We start from the raw sequence: 25,728 nt of genomic DNA, 5'->3' as shown, positions 1-25,728 counted from the left end.
ATTAAATAGTGGTTTCCTCAACCAATCATGTTTTATCCGTCTCTTAATCGCCTCACTGATTTCTTCTAAAACTTTTTGAGGAAGCAATCATAACAAATCACTTCTTCCAAAAAACCAAGCATTACCGATGCTCTCCATCAGCAGAGGTGAACCCTGAAGTACGGACTGAGAGAAGAGATGAACACGATACGCACTCAAACGTCCTCCCAACGTAATGGATATAATGCTTTTTTATTTTTAGATTGGTGATGTTCTTTTAGGGCAAGCGGACAGTCAGTAACTTCAAAAGGGAAAAGATAAAGACTTGAGGGAGAAGACATGTTGACAGAGTAAGAGAAGGTAGATGGAATACAGACACGAGCACACAGAGCTTCGCTGATGAGAACTATTGATTTTAGAGGGAAATATTGGTTAGATTGTGGTTTGAAAAGGAAGAATATGATGAGCTGGTCAGGAGGAGACGAAGAAAACGAGAAGTAGAAAGCACTCTTTACCGCCTGAGATTCAACTGGGCATTAATCTGCAACCACAGTGTGTTTTATGGAATGAAAATGAATGCAAACATGCACCACATCCTACACAGGCGGGCTCTGTTTGCTCCCAGTGAGCGTGAGTGGACAGGATTAATGGCGACTCGATGCTGAGACAGGTTTCAATTTACAAAGTGAAATGGCAATGATTAGATTACAAGGCAATCAAACAACCCACACATTCTTAGCATTAATGCAACAGAAGGAAGAGGAGTTAAATTGAAAAGAGAATTGAGGATGAATTAAAGCTGCAAGCAGTGAAATCCATCCAGGCCTCTGACGTCAGATCAGAAGAATTTTATTTTCAGAGACTTTTCAGGTGGCAAAAACGTGAAGAATGTTCCTTTATCATGTGTCAAAAACACTACTAAACTATCACAGATAGAGTCCAGAGCAAAGCATTTGTAGCATTATTGGTATTTTGCGTAAGCAGACATGTATGCAACCCGCCCAACTCCGTTCTTACTAAAACCAGCCTTCACTGCTAATATGACAGGAAGTGTTTGAGATGCGTCTCTCCTACATTTGCACATCTAGAGACTGAAACGTTTTCCCATTTCTCTACTAGATATTTCAAACACAGTCAGATTGAGAAGAAAAGCTGTTGGTAAATCCTACTGAGAATCTTTCAATAGGATTTAGGTCTGAACTTTAAAAATATACTCATGATTTGTTTTGCATGGAAGCCTAGAAGTTTCATTTTGTTTCCAGTTGACCAGAGTAACTTCTGCCTCCTGTTTGAGTCTCAAGCTTGAGTCAAACTTTTCAGTAGCTTTCTTATTTCCATCCTTTTATAACTTTGAAACATGAAAAAGTCAAAGAGTTCTTTGTAATTTTGCAAGATGCTGTACAATGTGTGACACTCTGGCAGTTACAACAATAGATGTAAGAAATGTTTCCTATTCCCATTTACTGCAGTGAGCAGAGTATCTATGAAGGCTATCAGTCTATTTCTACAACTCCAGTTGTCTTATAATTGAGTTAGAAAGGTCAGTCAAAGGTCAGTAATTGTTTCGACTTATCCATTTGTCTTTCACGACCTTTCCTTTGACACGCGCCTGACCCCTCTGTGCTGCTTCTGCTGGTCGTTCACCCTGCAGCCACTTCTCGCCGCAATGAACTCGCACTAACACTCATGTTAACATTATTTCATGCACAGCACCGTTGTCCGCCTAAGGACTCGCACACAGACAGCAACGTAAATTACATTTAAACCAGCCTGGAAAGGGATGATAAGTTTTCTGTCTGGTTTCTGGATGACATATAGTATGTGCACAGCTGCTGCATTAGTCTTTCCTCTCAGACGGATATTTCTCAACATGGCGCATTAAGTTGATTAACTCCAGACCCCTGAGTGTGCTCGCCTCATTTCACTGGTGATGTGCAGAATTAGAGAAGAGTGGTGGATTTAAAGCCCAGAGAGGCCGTTACTGTTCAAGATGAGCGGCCACTTGGTTCAAAAGCTAATAAATGCTCATTTGGAGAAATAAAGTTTAATTTTCTATAATTATTGACAGTCCACATCCCACCCTCTGACTTGGAGGAGTCTACCATGTATGGTACAGGAATGATCCCAACCACTCTGTCTATTATAAAATTTCACATGGCTGAAGCATTCAGAAAACTATTTGAACTATTCCAGTTTATTTTGGTTGTCCGGAGTCCTCTTTCCTCTCCGATGCTCATTTTTCTCTACAGCATCTAAACTGAGAAGCTTGACTTTGTCTCTGACCCAGTTCTGTTTATTTGGTTATATGTTTTGATTGACTCTTCCTGTCTTATGTCACCGATCCTGTTTGTGGTATTCATCAACAGAGTCTCAAGGCGTTGCCGTGGAGAAGAGGTCGTCTGGTTTGGGAACCGTAGGGTCTTATTGTTGCTTGTCACAGATGACTGTTGGCTTCAACTCCAGTCTGAACTGGAGTGGTTTACTGGTGAGTGTAAAGTGACCAGGATGAGAATCAACCACCTCTGGGCTGGGGGTCAGTCTCTGCCTCAAGCAGAGGAGTTTAAAGGGGACATATTATGTAAAACTCACTTTTTGCGCATCTTTGTACTTCCATTTGGGTTTCTACTGCTTCTAGAAACAATCCAAAAAAACACACAACTGTTTTTGGAGGTAAGTTTATGTTTTTTTGGTGTTAGGAAAAATAAATTTTTTAGAAACCTCCAGAATGTAACGTCACAAATCAGCAGGCACTGCACCGTTACCTAGCAACCCCAGCTGAGCTCCAGGCCATCTAGTACAATGGCTGCTGGAAATAACAATAATTGTTGTTGAAACCACTTTCTTCATTCGAAGGTGCATAGTTGTGTGTTTGTTTTTAGTCATTTTAATATGCAAGTGTAAATGCTGAGTTGGGGGCGTGGCCAGCAGCAGTTTAATGGTATTTAAAGTGACAGAGGCCCTAAAACAGTTCATTCTGAAAGGAGCTCACACTAAGCAGAACTAAACTCTCATTATCCAAGAATCATTTTGTGCAAAAATATTAATAGGCATGTTTTGTGTTGCTGCACCTCCAAACAGGAGCTGCCTAAAGAAACCTTATATTAGCTTTTTAACCCTATAATTTGACTAACAGCACTAGATTTTTTTATACCAGGATGTCATAGGTTGCTTTTTGAGATTATTGTATCTACTTCATGTTCTCAGGTGATTTCATGATTTATCAGACCTGACAGTAAATGTGGCTCATGAAAGTTGAGTCATGATGTAACAAGGAAGCAATAATATTTTCACAAACGGTCAGTTTGATTGGATAGATTTGTCTTTCAATACATAAGTTATCATTTGGAAACTCCATTTTACATTTACTCCGGTTATTCTCCCTAAAATAATAAAAACAATCTGTAGGGGTATATCTGAGATACTTTTTCAGTGTTACATCATGACTCACTTCAGGGCAAAGAATGTGACGTTTCTTCACATAATGGTTTAAAAGAAGGTCACCACAGCCGAATTAATTCATGGCTGTTGCTTAGTAACCAGTGTTGGGATGGTTAGATACCACCCTCTGGAGTGATTTACTGACACAGATTTACTTGTGACTTCTTCAGAAGCGACGGAAAGTAACATAATAAAACCACGGAGCAGCATGAAGAAGAAAGGTTTCTGCCATCGCTGAGCAGAGGGAAGCAGAATAAGGAGACCAAAGCTATTTCCCATAATTAAGGATATACCGCAATGATGTTTTATCTAAAAAAAAAAAAAAACAAAACCAAAAAGAATTTTAAAGTTTCTTACACCAATTTACAGCTGCAGCATAATCACCTTCAGAGTCACTGCAGCATTTAAATTGGATCTTCTGCTGTGTTTAGCCACAAAACAAAAAGTCTAATTCAAAATCTGTTGCAAACAATTCAAACTGCATGTTTTCTTGCCTCTGCATGGATTGTTAAATATTGCCAACTCAGACAATTTAGCTACCTCATGTGGCATTTTTACATCATTCTCAGTGTGCATACGTGCATGTTGTGTGATCGCCTTTCTAAATTATGGCTGTGCCACAAAGGCAGGAATGTAAATCGCAGATGGAGTGTACAGTATGTGCATTGTGGCAAATAGGTCAGAACACTCAGGGCCTTTGCACACAAACACACAGAGGTGGCTTCAGGCAGGACCTACTCCTTTCACACAGCAGCGTTCTGCTTTCTACGGAATAAAAACACGGATTACATGCACGTGTGATTATCAAACCTGCACCATGCAGAGATACCGCTTACGTCTCCAATAGTCATACGAGCAGAAAGTTTTGACCACAGCTGAAATATCATCAGATTTCTGGGGTTTCTCAGGAAATATGCACAAATGTACGCTTGTCAACAGTGGTCTGGTCATGTGATGTCTGTCCTATCGTTTCATTGGCTGGGCACTCTGCTCGGCTGCACAGGCCACAGGATTGTGCATCAATCTTTAATGTGATATTTAACACACACACACAAAGTGATAAATAAACTGCGACTAAAAGGTTCACGTCTGAGTTAACCATCAGTTTGGAGACAAATCTTATGTTTTCACCACGTTTTATTGGCTTTTACCCCAAAATGCTGCTTAAACTCTTCTGTGACAGTATCTCCACTTAAAGAGATGATACCAATTTCCAAAACGCCTTCACCTATTCTCTGCTCACTTTTCTTTTTCAGTAGGTACTCTACCTTAAACCTCTAAAATCTGACACCACTCTATTTTTGTGTACACTTCATGAACAGGAAATTTGTGCTCAAACCTCTGACTTCTTCAGAGGTTTTTGTGCCGTTTTCTTCAGAGGCTGTTGATAGAGCGCCACCACAGGTGAGGAGGGGTTACAGTTTGCTCAAAGTTCTTAGAGGAGAATAAATCTCAAATAAATGTTAAAAATGTTGTCTGGCAATAGTTTTACCAATGAAAAATGACTGTTTCAGGAAGACAGCAACCACAGGAAGTAAAACATAACTCAAAAAGCACTCACAAGTAAAGATGAAACTCGGATCAACAAACCTTGAACCAAACCTATGCGAGTCTCTACCCGTCTGATTTGTAGATCTCTACACGAACAGATTTAGAAACATGGACGTACTACTGCGCTGAGTCGTTGAGCTGGTACTCCCGGGCGCGGCTGAAGCACTCCTGGATGCCCGAGTCGGCCCACAGGCGCATCATGGCGGCCAGCAGCTCAGCGGAGTACGGCTCTGTGTCTTCCATACGACTGACGACGTCACACACCATCTTAGCATCCGCCTGCAACACAAACAGAAAAGAGAAAACAATTGGTCAACATGCTGCAAGCTATTTCTGAGGGATTGATTAAAACACCTCAACACAGCAGGACGTCTACCTGTTCACTTCGACAAATAATAACTGATGAAGTGTTAAATATAGCAGAGAACAAGGGTAAAGTTCAAACAGGGAAGAAGAAATGACACAAGCCCTGAAAACAGTGGAACATGTGCTATACTGAAAAAAACCACCCAACAGAGCTGCTCTTACAGAGGCGTCACTCCAGATCTATTTTCATCACTCTTCATTGTGGGCAAACCTTAAAAAATTAAAAATAATAATAATACTGGACATTCAGACTGAAGTGGCTGTTTAAAAGCTGCACATAGAGAAGCTCCAGAGGGCTGGAAATAGACGGAGGACTCTGGCATCTCGCTCAGCCTGGCAGAGGTTTGTTTTTAGGCTGTTGTCATGCAGCTGTGATCCGGCCGCGCTTCCCTTCAGGGCCAGAGGCTGCTGATCAGCTCTGGGCTCCTTCCACACAAAGACGCTCCAATGTAGCACTTCTCACCGAGTCACAACATCATAAACCGCTCATATGATCGCAAACACCCGACAACAGAGTGTTAATCTGCTTCACTGAAAACCTACAGATGTTTATGTCTTCATGTTCATGGTTTAGATTAGAAGAAGCAAAACATCTAAAAAAAGACAATATTGATAGAAGATCTGCCTTTCTCAAACAATTCTGTTTTGTACTTGAAATAACAAACCAAAAAACTTTGTTGATAAATTCATTCAGTACTAGCTTAAAGGTTAAAACCACCAATTATTCATCCGTTTTACTTGTCTAAGCAGACGTTCATTCTTTGAATCATCTGAAACGGTCTTGATTAAAAACTTCTCCAGGTCTTCTGGGCATTTTAAAAATTTTTTATTCAAGTTTGGATGCATTTTTATTCACTTTCTGTCCAGATGTTGTACTTAACCATGAAACAGTTCCACTCATATTTGAAGTGAGTTATTCGCGTGTACTGAACATGTTTTGTATTGTCAATAGACCTAAACTGTACAAGGACTAATTAGAGGTCACCTTTAAATCACAGATTTTCTAAGAAATATTTGGAAACTCAATTTTGCATTTATTCATTATTTTGCCTAAAATAATTAAAAAATCTGTAACAGTAAACCTGTAATACATTTCAGTATGCAACGTTTCTTTTTTTTTTTTTTTTACATAATTGCTTAAAAGAAGTTCACCACAGGCAAATGATTTTTTTTTATAAAAAAATTCTACTAATTTTATTTTTTAAAAATTAGATTTTAAATGTGGATGGTAATGCATGTGTTAACAAGAGCTTAAACATTGAGATTCCTGTCAGCAGAATTATTTTACTAAAAAGAAATTTAAGAAATTATACGACGGTTCCGGAAGGATCCAATCCTCCCTCTACTTCCTTGAAAATAAACATTCCTGGATTAATCCGTTTTCCCCACACAGATGTACACGTCAGCAGAAAAGGCGATTAGATTTACAGTTTTTGTTATCTGAGTCAGTGACGCTTTAGATTTACACACCACAGCGAAAAACAAACAGAACGTACAGCAGGACATACTGTGTTACTATAAACGTGAAATAGGAAACCCGGAGTCCTCAGCGGCAAAATAAAGACATAAGACAGCGACAGGAGATAAATATAAATTAAGGAATGCATTAAAATCCACAGTAGACCCAATAACTGCTGTCACTAAAACAATACATCATTAAGCTTCACATCAGAGAACTCAGCATGAAGCCAGTGGAGCGGTGTAGTGTGTCAGATTTGGAGCCGATTTTCATCAAAATTTAATTATAGCCAGACTTTACAATTAGATTGTGCAGCACTCAGGCTCATATTACACCACCTGAAGACAAGGTCTGTGTGAAGTCTGACATTCTACAGAATTTAGCAGCAAAGTGACTGAACCTGAGCAGAGAGGTGATTTAAACACAGCCGCTCTGATGAACTCATGGATTGCCCAGTTTAACCTCCAATCAGAGCCACAAGCTGTAAACGGCTTAATAAGCAGCTTTTCTTTTTTCTTTTGCACTTTTGCCCTCTTCTGTTGCATCACTTCATTTGCTGCCTCTAGATCATTAACAAGGGTTTGTACCATCATAACACTCCAAGAGCTTCTTTACTGAAACTCTCTTCCCAATTAGTATAATTCAACAAGTCAGTTCAAGATTTTCTTTTGAACACTGCAAAAACACAAAATCTTACAGAGTATTTTTGTAAAGTTTCTAATGCAAATATCTTAGCACAATGGAAAATAGATAAAACTACCTTTTAGTTTCATTTTATTGTTTATTTCATTCAGTCAACAATAACTAAAAAAGTAACAACTAAAAGAAGCCACGAATGAAAAGTAGCAGACTTAAGTATAAACTATTTATTTCTGCCTCCTATTCACAGAAAAATAAAATTAAATATTCAACTCAGAAGACTATTGCAAATATATTTTAAATATACACAAAATTTAAACAAAAAAACTGTCAAGCATCTTTCCAATGTCACTAAGTCACTTTTTATCAAGATATTCTAGCTTGTTTTAAGTAAATAGTTCCTTAAAACTGATGAACTAGCACTAAAGTCACTAATAACATAACATTTTCCCCTTTGTATAAGTGGAATTAGAACTTTTTAATCAATATTAAGGAAATATTAATTTAAAATAAGCTCTGACATCTTGCCAAAGCATTTCTTACAAGTTATATTTCCCTTATTTCAAATGTACTAAGATATTTGCGCTAGAAACTAAAATAAAAATATGATTTTGTGTTTTTGCAGTGAAACCGTTTTCTGAAGTTTATTTATATTACATATTTCAGGGGAAGACAGTTTCATGTCACTGAATCTTTAAGTGTGGGTGTTTTAACAGATGATGCAACTCTACATGAAGGTTACACACTTGAACATGGAGCTGATCCACCTTCAGCTTCGATTACAACACATGTGCATGACTGTGATGAGTCTGCAGAATGCAGCGCTGCATCGTTCATCTGCTGCCAGCATGCTGCTGAGTGACGTCTAAGATTCTCAGTTATGTTCTGGAGCACCTGTTAGCCATGCTGTTTCTAATATTAACTCACCTCACTCTCTGAACCAGGGTCTCAGCTCTTTCACATATCAGCAGATCGTGACTCGGTCAGCAATGAGCGAGGAATTAATCTAATGAATATTAATAATAATTAAAATCTAAAGTCGCTGACATCACCTCCTGGTAAATCCAGAGACCAGGATTCCACACAATCAGCAGAACTTCTCACATCATTTATTCATTTTAACTTGAAAATCCTTCTGCATGATCTCACATAGTTCAATAACGACCAGCTGAAACCTCAAAACCAATGCAGCAATTTTTATAAAACAAAACTGCTACTTATGGTGGACAGAACAGTTTTTCAGATTTAAATTAGAACTGGATGATTTAGTCAAGATGAAGTTTTAACCTGAACAGAAGGAACGAAAAGGTGAACAGGCAAAGGAGAACGAGAAAAAAGGGTGGGACTGAAGGAAGGACAGAAGGAGGTGAGGAGAAAAGAATGAAAGGGGGCATTAGAGGATGAATGAAGGAAAGGAGAAAGGAAGGAAAAAAGAAAGGAAGGATAAGAACAGGAAAAAATGTGGGATTGAAGGAATGAAACAGAAAGGAAGAAAGAAAGGAGGTAAGTAGGTAAGGAAAGATGAACGAACAAAGGAGAAAAGTTCAAACTGAAGAAAAGAAAAGAAGGAAACAAGGAAGGTAGTGACAGAAATGACAGGATGAGTCCCAGTTGAACCAGTTGAGCCAGTAGACTGGTTTAGCAGAATCCACCCAGAGCTGCCACTCCTCTTCCTCCCTCCGTTCCTGTCTCTCCCTCTTCATCTCCATGTGCAAACATGTCACCTCTCCGCCCTGCAGCCTCTGGTCCCTCATTAGTAGTCTCCCCCTTGTCGTCCCTCTGTCCCTCCATCCTGACCTCCATCTGCACTCGTCCCTCTGTAGCATTGTTCTGTCCTTCATCTGTCTTTCCGTTCCAGCTCACCGACATGTTTGTTTTGTTCTCCAGTGTTCCTCCCTCTGCATCATATTTCTCCTCCTCTGATTCTCCTCAGAACTTCGGTCATTTCTTCGGCTGTTTTCCGTCTCTTCTCGCCTGTTTCACCAAGCTGTGTTCGGTTTCTTCTCTGCATCTATTTTTGAACACCAGCCACATTCACGATGACTTACTCCTCTCCTTTCAATCAAATCTGTCTCTTCCCTACTCGTCCTTCCCATCTCCCCTGTCAGTTCCTCTGCTCTACCCATCATGGCAGAGATGAACTCAACTGTGTTCTGTTGTGTCAAGCAATTTTCAAACCTGACACCAAATGCTGCGTGTCAGTTTATGTTGGCATTTTAAACTGAATGTCTAAAATGCCAACTTTTAATTATGCCAAAAAGATTTAACATATTCATTCAAACAAGATTTTATAGTTTACAAAGTTTCCCACTGAGTAGCTTATCATGTTATGTATCATGTTTACCATATGAACAATAAGGTTCTGTATTTGCAGATTAACATATTTGTGGATTTTTCAGGGGAATGTAACACCAAAATCCTTTGACTCAAAAAATGTTTCGCAAACCATTTGAGAGAAAATGGAGTTTAGGAAACTTTGGTGCAAAGCAGCCAATCCAGAAGCACCTTTTCTGTTCCTTTGTGCTGATTGGTTGGACCCTCAAGAGCAGAAATAAGGAAGTCTGCAGATATTAGCTTCTGGTACAAAGATGGTTTCCACTGTGCGAATCAATGCATTTTAAGGTATATTTGGTGTTTGAAACATTAAAATAAACATCTACTGCGGCTCAAAGGAGCTCATTTTGGTGTGGAGAAATTGATTTCCACCTTTATAAATGTCGCTTTTCTAAACTTTTAAAAGAGCAGTTTGAGGCATTCCTTTAAAGTCATTTAGCTGATTATGATTGGTTCATTGAGCCTCTGCGATGTGGCAACTGCAGGAAGTCATTGCAGCAATCATCTTGAATATTGATTTCTTTTAGTGTTGTTTAGGACTTAAGGTGATTTTCAGCCAAAGTGATCAAAACATTGTTGCCAATGACTCACATTGTGCCAGAATCCACAAAGCAACCTCACCTGGCTGCCGATACGCATGTGGGAGGCATATTTCCACCTAGTATTTGTGAAATATTATAACTAAAGCTTGTTGTCAGGCAACTGTTTTTGGCCAGAAACCCAAAGAGGTAATGGGAAAAATGATCAAAAAGTAAAATTTAATCATTACAGTACAAAAATGTGACAAAATACAGAAAAAGCACAAAAACCCTACAGTAACATTTCATCACTTATAAACCAGAATCAGCTGGATGGATCTGTAGTCTAATTTACTGTCCAGCTTTATAGCTCAGTGGAGTTTACTCTCATCATTCCATCATAATCAGCATCAGCCTCAAAAACATACTAAACTCATACTGGATCATACGACACAGGCAGCAATGAACTTATCAGTACAGACTGGGAAAACCCAACAAGAGAGACAGTTTTGGAAAAAACTAAAAACAAATAAAAATCTAACCATCAAAATATCTCCTATGTTTTTTATGTTTCCATCCACCAACAGGCACCATGATAAGAAAACTATCTGGGTTTTCCCTTCACCTGTCCGTCAGATGGACCACCACTCACTGCTCATTGTATATAATACTTTCATTGTACCACATTTGGGTTTTTGTGTGCAAGTTTGGCTTAATATGTAACAAAACTTACAGTCAAGTGTACAATACAGAAGAAATGAGTCAGAATCATACATAAAGTGGGATATTGGTAAATCTAATGCAATGAAATTCCTGGAAAATTTAAAATGGTACAATTTGCAGTCAGAAAACGTCAACTTCCACTCAAAATGCAAAATAATGTTTTGTTATAATTTTAGGGAAGAACCAAAAATAGTTTTGGTATCTAAATGTGAGGGGTAAATTTATGAATGATGAACTCACAGTACAGATAAAACCATCTTAAAAAACGAACTGATTTGAAAATATGTTGGGTAAAAAAGTACTTCACAGGTCGAAAATGTTCTCAGTTCTCTCTATTGTGACAACGATAAAAACTGTCACAGCAATTAGAGCCCCACAAACACAAATACTGTTCCCATGTATAATCCTCTTCTCTAGGACGGCAGCAACACAGAAGACGTGGCATTTGGATAATTAAACTACAAAGCATATCTGTACTTAACCGTATTTTCAAAATTTTTGATGCTTTCATTGAAAGGGGGTTTTAAGTACAATTAACTGGAATTTATCAAAACAATAAATCAGAATTATCATGATAATAAGAAAGTTATCATGATAAATGCCCACCACTACTTCTAAATGCCCTTTTTCTAGCAAAGTGTGTTAAATTGCAAGTCAATTGGCATCATTGTTTACTTTATTATATTTTTTCAGTCTTTCCTTTGTATTCTTTGTTCAAAATAAAAGATAAATAAACGTAGTGCATATGGTTTTGAAACAAAAATGAACTCCTGTTCAGCTCATTTTAACCGACTTCCATACAATCACATCCAGTTTTATTTACAGTTAACGTCCACAGAATAACAAACAGAAGGGACTCCGCCTCTCTCAGTGAAGACATTTCTTTCCCAGAGGGACTGCAGGGGTTGAAGTGCCAGAGTCTGTGGTGCGACCTTTGACCGGGATGTGCCAACAAGTTCCTCCTAAAAGCCGAAGCTGCTTCTCAGAGTCGTCCTCTGCTGAACACTGATCCCACTCACTGACTGAGTGGATTTCAGAACTCCACGTTTTCCTGTGACTGTCCTGTGTGAGCAGAGCCACACAATGCCTGAAATGGACTGAAAGTTGTGTGCTTCAGGGGGTTTGAATGGAGGAGGACACCAGATGAAACAGAGCATGAGCTTCCTGTGTGTGTGTGTTTAAAGAACTGGGCACTGCGCCACAAACTCACTGAATATCCAGAGCCAAAGCCCAGGAAACTCTTCAGACATATTAAAAAGGCACGGCTGTTTATTTTCCAATTAAGCTATGAACTGAAATTCTGGGAATATCGTTCAACACTTGTTTTAGTCACACATTCAGTTGTAAATTCAAGGCACAAGATCTAATTTCCTGATCACACAGATATGTAATTTCCGCGAGATAAGCTTGTTTCGCTGTGTTTTGGCCTTTATCAGGCCAAAACGCAGCTCTTTTTACTAGAGAGAGAAATCTTTGTCACACTATTTTCGAAGTGAAACATTTTAAATTGTAATTCCTGTAGAAATTCAATTCAATTAATTTTATTTATTTATATTGCACCAACTCACAAACTCACCTAGAGACGAGTTGTTTATTTTAATTATCCAGACTTGTTCTATTTTGTTTACCTGCTTGTCCTGCTTGCTGCATTTCTGCAATGTTACACAACGTGATATTTCACATTTTGGAATGTTGCCTACAAATGTAAATGATTAGGAATGATTCCAGTACAATCACCACATGCAGTAGCAGCGTTAAAACAAAAGATGGTTTCCTGAAGTTGCTTCGAATCGAGGCTGGTCTGCATTCATACCAGAACCGCACCAGAGTTCGTTTGGAAGCAGACCAAGACCACCTAAAGAAGTCGGTTCGGGTCGGCTTGTTTGCCTCACGACCAGAACTGAGTGTATTCAGTTCAGATCAACGAGCAAAACTAACTCTGGTCCGATTAAAGCAAACCAAATGCATCCGGTGTAAATTCCTGAAACCCACCGTAAAAACACTTCCAACTACCAAGACCAAAAGACCAAATATATCTTAATATGAATTAAGTTTCATTTATGGGGAAGTTTTTATTTCTACTCAATTTATATCAAGGAAAAACACGTAAATTGAGAAGCTGTGGGTCATTTAGTTTTCCTCCCATACTTGTGTTTTCGTATTTCCTGTCATGACTGAGCCACAAGATGCACAACGTGACTTTCTGGACCAGTTGTGGTCAGGAGTCGATTGCTGGCGTCTCCGGGGAGAACAAGCGCAGCTCAGCTGTCAGAAACCCGACCCAATCCACTTCTTTAAGCTGCTTTAAGCAACTTGGTTTCTCTAAATGTTTTTTTTTTAGTTTTCCAAGCTTCATGCTTTAATTCTTTAAGTTTGTGAAAAGCCACCCAGCAATGAATAAAATGATACTCAAAAAGCAAAAGACAATTTTAAATGGACTCGAGGTCAAAGATCCGTATTTTCGTCCTTTTGTGAGGAAATGAAAATTTACGTATTTGTTCAGACTTTCAGGAAAATTCACTGGGACACTTAAAGTGGTTGATCACTGGTTTAAAGGTAAATTTATGATATATGTGAAATAAATAAACTGATTTATAACTGTCACTCGTTCTAACAATTAGAGGATCTGTTTAGGAGACTTTGTCGAAAAGAAATAAGTGAATAGATTTGGGTTTCCAAAAACAGAAACAGAAACACAAAATTTCCCCCAAAAATTCTAAATAAAATATAGAACTGATTTAGATCTGTTTAATAACTGCCTGCCTTCACCAGCAGGTCCTGTCATCAGATATTCTTCTCTTTTTTATTTTGTATAGAGGAAAATGTATTATTGTGTTTCTAACATCTCAGATGTTTTCTTCTCTGGTGTTTTACTGAGTAACTGGAACATTTTGAGAACAGAACCAGGTCATTCACATCCAGTAAAAATGATGCGTATAAATAAGTTTAACTGGATTTTTAACGTCATGGGACTCATCAGCCAATCGGATTTCTGTCAAAAAATAAACCCAACCTTTGGAGCAACTTGCTCTGTGACTCAAACCTCCTTTGTGATCTGGTTTTTGACTCTTTGATTCTTCTGGAAACCATTTAGTTTTTTCATACCCGTCCCCTTTCTCCCACTCTCCTCCTCCTTCTCCTCCTCTGCCGGCGGAGCGAGACGCCCCACCCTTCTGATCCGTCTCTCCATCCCTCCTCTGCATCACGTGGCGCTCGGCTGCAGTTGCCATGGTAACCCTCCTCTTTTCCCGGGATGGTGAGATAGTCTGATTTTCCTCCTCCTTTCTCTCTCTCTCATCCTTCCCATCCATTCTGTTGCACCCCCTCTTCTATCTACCCATCCCTCTGTTCTTTCCTCCTCTTCCTTTGTTTCCCAATCCTAGGAGGAATCTGTCCGGCTCACATCAGAGACAGAGATGTCAGAGAAGCATCCGGAGTTGGGTGCACAACCTCCCTCACCCACCGCCTCCCCCTCATTCTCTCAGGCAGTTACTGAATAATAAAAGCGATTAAATATTTCATCGGCGTTCAGCCCTCCTGCAGTTCCCCTCAGCAGCTCTTACTCTCAGACTTGTACGCGGTCGTCAGCGTGTGTGCCATCCTTTACTGTTGCCACCCTGGCTGAGCTCCCTGCAGCCACACCCATCCCCGACCACGGAGGCGGTGGATGTAGGGAATGTACAGTATGTGCTATTAGAGAGTTAAAATCCACTCAGGGCGGGGAAGACAGTGAGAAAAAAGAACTGCTGTTCAGCCTCACACTCAGCAGCAGAGAGGAGAGACTCATTGTATGTCATTATGGTTGTGCACACAAAGTGTGGAGGAAAGGAAGGATGCATTCATGGGACGCAGATCTGTGTTGCAGTGCAGCTTTGTCCTGAGTCATTCTCCATTACAGTTATTGATCCTGATTATTGCAGCACGATAAACCGGTTTAAGTCACCGCCGTTTCATTCAGCTCCAAAACTATTTAAATTATGTTTCCTTACATCTATTTTTTTGTTCAGCTACTGATATACATCTGTACAGCAGCAGGTAGTTCAGGTCTTTGTTAAAAAAATTATGAGAAATACCAAACAAACCAACGGAGCTATTAAACTATTTCTGTCAGCTGTTTTGTTGACAGTTTAAGAAATGAAAACTTTATGTTTATCAGACATTTTTTAGATTTTGACTTTATTTCTGACATCATTTTTATAAAAATGATTTTCCAGATCCCAGATGTTGTTTAAAAGCTTTGATTTTTATGTTTATCCAACTCTACTATGGTCATTATGCTAAAGAAGAAACAAATTACTCATTTTTTGTTTTTGTAGATCCTGATAATCTCTTCAGTCAATGTAAAATTATCCATTTCAGCCTTGACTGGGACATTTTGAACAAGATACAATGAAAACAATCAGAAATGTGTACAAAAAACAAAACAAAACAATGAAATAACCTTTCAGTTTGGTGCTAGCCAACAGAAAACTACAACTGCATCCCAGAAAGTGTTGAAAAATCCCAACTTAACTGGTACAAACATGTAAAAACTGAACTTTGGAGAAAGGATGAATAAAAGAAGTTTTCAATGCAAACATTCATTCATCCAGCAGCAGAGTGCAGCGTGTCGTCAAACCCAGGGTATTTTTTATTTTTTAGATTTTGGTAACCGGTTGGCATTGCGTCAGGAAGGGCAAACATTTATGGATTCATAACTTATTTATGGCTCCAGAGAATTATAAAAATATACTTCAGAAAAGAAGAAATCCAGGTCAGATTCAGAAAAAGAAAACCTGACAACAAAAGCAGATGATAAAAGTAAAACAGGAGGAGCATGGAAGCTTATTGGAGGTGGCAAGAAAAACAAAGAGGTGAAGGATCTGAAACGGAGTCAGTGGTGACCTCTGTCACAGGAAAACAAAAAAGAACATCCTAATCTGGGTGAAAATAATCTTAATCCACATTCTTGGAAATAATTTTCGCCATTGTTATGGTGTATAATTAAAAATACCTTGTGGTATTTTAAACAAACACATACCACGTTGTGGGAACCCACTGCTCCTTGTGGGAACCGAAGCCTGGTCCCACAAGGGGAAACGCTGTTTTTAGGTCAGGGGTCAGATTTAGGACTAAGGTGTGAATTGAGTTTTGGATAGGGTTAGGATTAGGTAAGTAAGGATTAGGATTAGGAGAGGGGTAAGGTTTAGGCTGGAGAAATGAATGAAAGTCAATGGAAGGTCCCCCAAAATAATCACACAAACCAGATGAGCATCGTCACATCCCAGAATGATGAACAAACCGTTCACCTTCAGCCGTCATGACGACGACCCCTCGCCCGCCACCCGGAGTGACAGTGAAAAATTCTTTGCATACAAAGTGTATTGGCTCAGGACAGCTGTCTGGCATAAATCCACTCCTTAAACACACACACACACACACCCACACACACACACACACATTAATACACACAGAGAGCAGCGCCTTCATGTGTCTTTGTCAACAACGGTTCCTGAAAAAACGTCCAACAGGAGCCGTTCCTCTGTCTCTCTCTAACCACCGTCTGCTCCAGCTCATGCTGGCCTGATAGTTTCCTATTAAAGATCTCCAGCTATGCGGTATTATATCACTTCCAGGCGCTTCATCTTTGGCCGGTTATTCTGCAGCTGAGCAAACCACCCAGGAAAGAGAGACAGAGAGAGAGAGAGAAATAGTTGGAGAGAGAGAAAGAGAGAGACAGTGTGCTCCGTCAACTATTACATGTAAAAAGCTGATCTCAGTAATTGGCCTGCTTATTTCTGGAGATAATTTTTTTCAGTGTTTTTGGGTCTTTCGGTTGGAAATGTGGTAATTTTTTTCTCTGCAATTTGATGCAAACAAAATGCAACAAACATGCACACAGACACACGAAATGAGCTCCAATCATCAGTTTGTCTTTATTTTTAATTTAAAGCAACGTTAGTAAGCATTTGGGTGACGCAGCTGTTGTCAAAAGTTTCAGCACATTTAAGTGATAATGCAATAGACAGAGATATTTACATCCTTTTCTTCGTCAAGTTCAAAAACATTCAAATCTAATCCGAGGTGAACAAAAAAAATCTATTTAAGAAAGTTGAGGCCAAACTTGAAGAGTCTAGGAAAGATTATTTTTCAGCACAGTGGATTTCACAGGGATTAAGGACCACAGTCACCCAAAAATAGCGAAAACCTCCAACTGCACCTTAATATGCATTAATACCCACAGTTAATGCTAACACAGAAGCTAACATCAACGATCTCCCTTTTTCTGCTCTTGGCGGTTCAGCCAATCAGCACTAAGTCCAGCAGCATCGCTTCTAGCAGTTTCAGCTTCTAAAGTCACATTTTTACTTTTTAACCTGGTAGATATGCTCTATGAAAAGCTCCCTAATAGGCAAAAATTTACCAAATAATTAGGAGTTATGTTCCATAGAGAAATCTGCAACTAATTTCAACTCAACACACTGTAAAAGACTGTACAGCCAGGTTCATTCACTTCACCATATTCACTGTTATAGAGCAAACAATCAACAAAAACACATCAAAGAAAGAACAAAACATTTAATCTGGTAATAACCAAAATGAGGACAGCTTCTCCTTCAGGCTCAGTTCATATTTCCACCATGATTGTACCAAACTGAGAAAGAATCTCCATTCTGTTTGTTTTAACTCAGGTAAGATATATAAACTCCTCCACCTGTTTCAGTGACTCCTAACCATGTGTAACAGCAACTGTTCATGTAAAGGTATGAGCCGCTCAGTGTGTAAAACTCAGAGACGTGTTGGGTTCATGTTAAGCCAGCTCCTGTGAACCTGCGGATGTGATTTTCAGAAGGAGGTGACAGCTGGAGCTAAGTATAGAGGAAATTGGAGAGGAATCCGACAGTGAGTGACAGAGAAGCAGATTGGATGAGAGGCTGATACGCTGTCAAGACGGAAACCAGGAGAAAGAGTTGAAGGGGATGTTGGGCTATAGTAATGAAAAAGAGAAAGGAAAACCGAGAAAAGAATGAAAATATTCCTCAGTTTAACACATTTTCAAATAATGAAGGTTGGTTTTTACAAACCAGAAGTCTGCATCCTTTACGATCCATTTCTGCCCTCAGTCCAGATTATTAAAAACAATTTAGAGCTGCAAATATTAAAATGTTTTGAAAAACTTAGTTTTTGCTGAATATCTACTAGTTTACATTTTTAAAGAGCCACCATTTAGTCTGAGTTTTGGGTTTTAAAATAAAGAAAAGCAGCTTTTCCAAAAAAGTATATTCACACATTTTCATCTACAGGATGCACTTATTTGTCAGAAATATTTCAAGAATGAAACACATTTTAAAAATATATTACTGGTATGTTTAGTGTCACTCTGTTGTGCACATTTACTGAAATAATGCAATCTGACTGAAAAACTACTAAAACCTTGTGGCAATTTTCAAAACCATTAGTTGTGTGTTTAATATTTAGCCAGTTATTAAGAGCCACTTGTGGCTCCGGGTCCACAGGTTCCAGACCTCCGCTACAGATCAATATAAAGAATGACTCTTTGTCTTCTCACAGTGGGTTAGCAACTGTTTTCACACTGTTGCAAGATCTACACACTACCTGTGTATGTGTAGATGCCTGAGGTCCATCTGGTCAAATGTTTGATTTGCTTTAACATTTTAATTACTTGAAATGCATCAACTTATATTTAAAATAACATGTTTGCATTCAGCAGCCATTAAAGGTGACCTATTATGCTTCCTTGATCGGGTTAGGGATAAGGCTTATGGACAATACAAAACATGTTTATTACATGTCTGACACAAAATCATTCTTAGACAATGAGGTCTTAGTATAATCATACATCTTTGCAAACCAAAAGTGGAGGCTCCAGCACAACCAACAAGAATGCAGCAAGTGGTTTCTGGAGGGTAAGTCAATAACAAAACATTTATTTTTTCCAGCAGTCATTGTACAGCGCATAAAAACCAGCTGACCAAATGTGCTGGACTGGAACACAGCTTTGGTTGCTTGGCGATGGGCTGGGTTTTGCTGGTTTGTGATGTTACATTCTAGACGTTTTAGAAATGGCTCGTTTTCCAGGCACAGTAAAAAATTTACTTATTGTCAAAAAATGCATGGTTGTTTTTTGTTTTTTTAAGCACTTGGACTGTTTTTAGAAGGAGCAGAAACCCAAATGGTTTCTGCTCCTTCAGAAACCATTTGGGTTTCAAAAAAATTCATCAAAAAAATTCACTTTTTTTGATGCAAAAAGTGAATTTTGCATCAAATGTGCCCTTTAAACAGCGGCCACTGGAAAGCTCCTGCTAATTATGTTAAAGGACAGGATGTCATCTAAAAGAGGTTTTCCGAGGGGAGCAGTCTGCTGACATTAACCAGACATCTCTGCTGTTTGATAATGTCCTTCTGGCTGTTCTCATCAGACGGTGATCTCCACTGTCCGTCTGTACAATTGAAACTCAGTTGAGAAGTAGAAATTGTGAGTTAGTGAGCCGAGTGAGCGGCTGCATCCAGATGTGAACAGAGTCCTGCAGGCGTAGCAGCAGGTGTACGTGTCACCACGGTTTGTCAGAGGAAGGATGAAAAACAGGACAAAGAGGACAAGAAAATGAGTTCAACAATCACTGGAGAAACAGAGAAGGTCTTCACACCCAAAAATTTCACAATATGTGCTCCTTCTGCTATTGTCAACGTTTCGTTTTGCTTCACAGCCATTTTCACAGCTGCGTTCTGCGCCTGCCAGAAGCAGGAGTCAAGGAATGCAACCTGTTCAGGTTTCCAGGACTCTCAGTACTGCTGTTCCTAAAGCCCGAGTGTGTTAGTAAGATACCTGAAGTACCACAGTCATGGTGATGCTTTTAGCAGAAAACACAGAAAAAGGCTAACAGGACTCCACTAATGATTTATTTATTGCCCCAAAGTGATGCTTCAAACCAACAACTCGTCATCAGACACAGTGACTGAGCCGAGCTCCATCTCACATCAGCAGGTACTTAGAGCATCAAGTCTCATGAGAAACATGTTAATTGGGAAGCAAACATCGACAGTATATGGAATAACGATGATCATCTGTAAATAGGGGAATTTACAGATGGGGAATTTATCTTTTGTGATGAATAGATTGGAAATATTTTTTATTGTCCCACAGTGAGGAAATTCAGGTGAACCAGCAGCATCGAAGTATGTAGGTCCACATGACAAAATCAAAAGTGTTAAAGAAAATATATAAATAACATTAATATAGTGTACAAGGTCATAATGGTGCAGTTATCAGAAATAGCACACTCTCATCTAAGGGATGCACAACTGAGATTACTTTTTTTAATATACATAAAATGCATTTTCACTTGTGTATTAAAAGACATCAGACTATTTATAATGCATTAAAAATAAAAACAATCCTGAAAACATGTGTTCAATACTCCAGACCTTTTAGTTTGGAGCGCCTCCTTGCCATCACCCTAATCTTTAAGTCTATCAGATCCAAGACATGAATATTTGTAAAAATTACTTTAAATCTAAATGTGACAAGGATATGAATGCTCTGGGTACAATGTGCAAACATGTGTAGAGTGGCGCAGTAGGTAGCACTGTCACCTTGCAGCAAGAAGGTCCTGGGTTCGATTCCCGGCTCGGGGTCTTTCTGCATGGAGTTAGCATGTTCTCCCTATGCATGCATGTCAGGTATCTCTAAATTCTCCTTAGGTGTGTGTGCATGGTTGTTTGTCCCGTGTGTCTCTGTGTTGCCGTGTGATGGACTGGCAACCTGTCCAGGCAGATTATTCTTCCACATCTTATTTAATTTGTTAAGCTGAGGAAGACAGTTGATAAGCATATCACACCACGGCGGACCTGCAAGCTAACATAGAGAAACCAGATTGGTCTGATTGAGTTGATGTTGGCTTTCATCATGCCCACACAAAGCAGACCATCTGAGTGAAAAGGCACTCAGAGGGCAAAAGTCAGTTAAAAGCAAACCGATCTTCATTGGTTAACTTTACTAGGTTAGCGACTTAGTTTGTCAAGCATCTGTGGTAGACTGTCAGCATAAACCACAGCTGATGTTTCCAGAACAACCCACAAGACAATTAAACCAAAACAGACCAAGTAATTTAAAGAAATATCACACAAGCACAATACTCAGTTCTTACCAAGCTAAAAGACAAAAATGTGGCATCAATGTGAAAACCAACAGACAACAACTGACAGACTGCAAGACAAATGCAGCAAAAACAATGAAAGGGGAAAAAGGACAAAGAAAAACCCATCATAGATAAAACCAGTTTTAACTGGGTCCACTACACCTTAGTATGCCACATGTGATCATAAAAGTGTCATTTACCTCAAGACAACTTCCTCTACTTCTGTAGCTGTGTGTCCATTACAAATGAATGCCAGACTTTGTCAATATTCAACTAATGTAAAAAAAGACCCAAACAAGGAGTGTTTCTATTAAATAAGAAGCAGAATTTGAATCACATGTGAATACTTTTTTTATGCGATAAGTTAAAAAACATGTGGGTTGTGTTATTCCATCTACTACCTGTTGTCTTTTTTATGATTTACGTATATGTATATGTGTGCGTGTGTGCGTGTGTGTGTGCATGTGTGATGGTGTGCACTGTGCGCATGTGTTTATTATTTATATATATTTTTTTTTATTCCAATAAGAGACGCATCCAGTTTGACAAATAAGAAGAAAACCTGCTATACACAATCATAAAAAAACAACCACAGAAACATACCAAAGACCAAGCTTGCACAGATAGATAAATCTTTATTGTCATTGTCACAAGAATAACAACATTTAAAAAGGGCCATCAGTCAGTATATATGCTTAAAAACAACTGTCTCACAATTTACACACAAGAAGAGCCTCTGCAGTTGTCCAAATTAATTCCCTGCATAAATTCCCCAATACTCCTGGACACAATCCCACTGACAAAATGAAACACGATATAATATGTTTTTAAATGCCGCCTACCTTATTTAAATAGAAACTCACTCTGACAACTTTTCTGGGAGGCAAAAAGATAACTTTCTCTAAATGAAAAGACTAAATAATCCACCTCCTTTATGCTAATATTGATCGCCATCGCACAAACTCAGTCTACAGCAAACCACGCCCACACACACTTGAGCTGGAGGCAAGTTGATGCTGATTGGATGAATCCTGTGGCCACGGGCTGACCAAAATTAGCCCCAATAAGCCGCAAACTGAGGGGGCGTGGCTAGACGCCTGTCAATCATTCTGAGCCGTGACAGACAGTAACACTGAATGGGGCTGTCAGAAGTTTCCCCTTCAGAAAGACCCCAGGATTTTCCCCAGGCGGTTTGACACCAGCTTTGTTGAAAATTTAACAAAATATGAAATATTATTTCTAAAATGTATTCCTTTTGAGGTAGTTATTTTAAAGTTGTTATTTTAACAACTTAAAAATAATGTCAGGGAGGGTTTAGTCCTATTAGCCCACTTATACCAGCCGTCCCTGAACCCAGCTAATGTTTTTGCATATTTGACTGAATTAAAGAGTCTCAAAACCTTTCTAGTTTTTTACAAACTTCTTGAATCAGATCTGTCGTCTGTCATCATTTCCAGCTGATGAACTCAAAAACAGCAGACTAATCCAGAACTGAAAAATATATTTAACAAACCTAAGTAGCCAAACTATATCTTGTACCTGCAGAAAAAGCCCATTGGCTCATTTTATTTCCTTATCCAGAAGCAACTCACAGCATTCAGATAGAAATGTAAGAAACAAGCTTATGTTATGTCAATATATTACAGAATAGATGCTCTCCATTAGGCGATATTATTTATATGAATCCTGTTTCTCTGCAGACTGTTCTTTATGTGTTAAATATTTATGTTTTAAAGCATCTCTGGATACTTTATAAACTGGTTTCACGTTGACAACAGCACTGGCATATTTTTCTGTACATAGCTCTACCAGGTAAGCCACCATTTTTATTTCAGAACAATGTTTTATGTGTGAAACAATATGCTAATAAATCCTACCACTTATGAATCACTTTATCACACATTTATACAACCGAGGTATTTGGTCAGAGTGTGAGTGTAACTCTTAAGTGAATCTTCACTCTGCTGCCAACTGACATCCTGACAGAAAACTTTTCACTCATCAGAGCTGCAGCTGAGGTGGGAGGTTAAAAATGTCCTGCAAGCTATTCCACTCAGGAGATGTTTCTGATTTTGGTCCAGAGGGCCGGATCACCCAGCAGCCTCAGGGAGCATTAGGACCCTGCTGATCCTGACCAAACAGGGGTTACACAGTAATGACAAATCTATGTTTAGTTTCCACTTTTATTGTATGGTTGGACCTATGAGCATTATAATGAAAATACATTTTAGGTGAACCCATTAACTCATGATTTCCAAGAAAAATTAAGGAGCATCAGTGAAATTTCAGCTTCTAAAATTTAGACTCAGTGATTCATGCTGGTCATTTTGACATCAATCAAGTGAAGTCTCACAGTCCAGAATCATGAATGTCAGGGAATACATTTTGTGAAATGTGAAGTTCTGTCCCTTAAATTTATTGAACTTTTATTATTGTAAAATCTTACAGTCCTAATTCTGTCCCTGAATTAGGACTGAAACATTGCTGCAGAATAGATTCTGTCTTGTTCTTTTATTACTGGTGTGATGTTGCAACATATCAGTGGCATGTCATGCACATGTAATTTTGAGGTTCTCTTTCATGAGATTAATTTCAGACAAATCATCAAAACTTAAGTAAGACTTGTGCAACGAACAGACAACATGCCAGTAACAAAACTTGCCCATATATCAGCCAACTGTGTAAACAGACGACGATCTGGAGCAACTTTTCATCAGTGCAGACAGAGCGTTTGAATGCTGTGGTATGTATTTGTCCAAAATTACGTTGGGCTGTAAAAATGATTCATGTTGTAGGTCAGTTTGGTAGGAAAGCAGATTCTCAGAGTATGACGTTTTGTGTATCTGTATGTGAATGTACAAGCTTGAGCCAATTTGCATGTGGTGCAGGTGCAAGAGTGAGTGAATGTGCTTCAATGTGCTGACCTACTTTACTGGCAGTATGTACGGTACTGTTGGGGTGTAATGATACATAAAACTCACGAGAGGAGATGAGACACAATATTGAGCTCACAAGATGGAGCAAGAGTTTAATATTGCTGCCAAAATTCATTATTGCTATATGATTTTGCCACAAACTCAACAAACAAATACAAAGTCTTTTTTTTTCTAATTTCTTGAATCTCTTTAGGCATTTGGACAGTTCTTTAACCACTCATGATCTGCAGTACATTTCACATTTCCCAGTTGCTACTGACAGGTTGCGCTGTGACAGCAATGTGACTCAACATATTGCTAGATCTTGTTATACCCCTATGCTGAAGCAGTTTTTGTTATCTTAATGCAACATTATTAGAAGTACCAAATGCATTCTCTTATGTAGTAATGGTTGGCATGGAATGAAAAAAAAACTTGATAAACAGAAAAAGTCCTTTGTTATCTCCTGTTTTATCTGTCAGCCTGCACAAAAGGGTGCTGCATCAATGTCAGTCATTCCCTTTAAATATTATAATGTTTGAGTTGTAACATCATAAATAGAATTTTTGACTGTGTAATAAATCCGTAGTGGGATAGCATTAGTGATGGTTCCTTTACGAATCAAACACAGACATGCTTCTTCATAGAAACACAACACAAATATGCAAAGGTGTGTCAAAGGTATACCACTGCTATAAAAAAAAAAACCAGGGCCGCCTGACTAATAATTCATGATTTATTAGCTGCTTTTCTCAGAACTAATAAAGGGAGAAATTACATATAACAAATGTACTAGTTTATGCTTGTTGTAAAGTTCAATAATTATTTTTAAGGATCAACTACAAATGGTTAAAAGCTTTAAAACTGTTGTTATGCTGCCTATCTTCTAGACTTGTAGTCTAAAAGGTCCAATGACATTTCTGATTATCCATCTGAATATAAATGTTCTGTAAATACATTTTAAGCTCAAGTGAGTAAATATATAGAAAACTGAGTGAACTTTTAAAAGACAGTTTATTGTCTGTTGAGTTTCACCTTAAAGCACCTGAAGAAGTTTTCTTGCAAAATGAAAATGAAGGGAAAACCCAGAAGTATGACCAGACCTGATGAAATATTTGATTGTAAATATCCAGAAAACTGACAATTATTCCAGCTTTTAGTTGCAGTCTCACACAAGCAAGCAATTGTGCAAAAAATCAAAGCTGCAGTGATCTGCAGCTTTTTTATATAAAGAAACCCAGTTAATTTCAACCTGCAAGTCAAACACCAGGGAGTCATGAGACTGTTGTGAAGGGGGGCTAAGATTAGCCGTGCTCTTTTTGATAGAGCACAAAGCAGCCCAGTTTATCTGAAACACTGATTAAGGCAGATCAGACTCTGGAACATGTAAAATATGACTCAGAGTGACTATAATAAACAGCAATTAATTTAATCTTCTTGTAGTAACAGTTTAGTTGCCTCAGATACTTTCAATCAAATCCTAATTGTCAAATGCACACATGAATGTTGCCATTGCAGCTTTTTACTAATGTAATTCAGTTCCTGGGTCTAACAGGCGGGTCGGTGGGGGTTGAAGTGTGTAGAGAAGCAGCAGAGAAGGAGAAATGGGACCAAAGAAACAAAATCCACTTGAAGGTATAAAAATGACGGGAGAGAAAAATGATTGG

The 25,728-nt window shown here is 38.7% G+C and overlaps 1 protein-coding gene across 2 annotated transcripts in view; it reads right to left on the bottom strand.

Moving 5' to 3' along the window:
• Window positions 1–25,728, bottom strand: part of LOC122836097 (guanine nucleotide-binding protein G(o) subunit alpha) — a 101,791-nt gene that overhangs the window by 28,077 nt on the left and 47,986 nt on the right. For both annotated transcript variants that reach the window (XM_044125777.1, XM_044125778.1), the window contains exon 4: window positions 5,087–5,247. In XM_044125777.1, the coding sequence (XP_043981712.1) occupies window positions 5,087–5,247 (161 nt within the window). The remainder of the gene's footprint in view (window positions 1–5,086; window positions 5,248–25,728) is intronic.

Source organism: Gambusia affinis, linkage group LG08 (assembly GCF_019740435.1).
Source record: "Gambusia affinis linkage group LG08, SWU_Gaff_1.0, whole genome shotgun sequence".
Lineage (NCBI taxonomy): Eukaryota > Metazoa > Chordata > Actinopteri > Cyprinodontiformes > Poeciliidae > Gambusia > Gambusia affinis.
The sequence above is the reverse complement of the archived record's forward strand: the minus strand, read 5'-3'. Positions and strand labels throughout refer to the sequence as shown.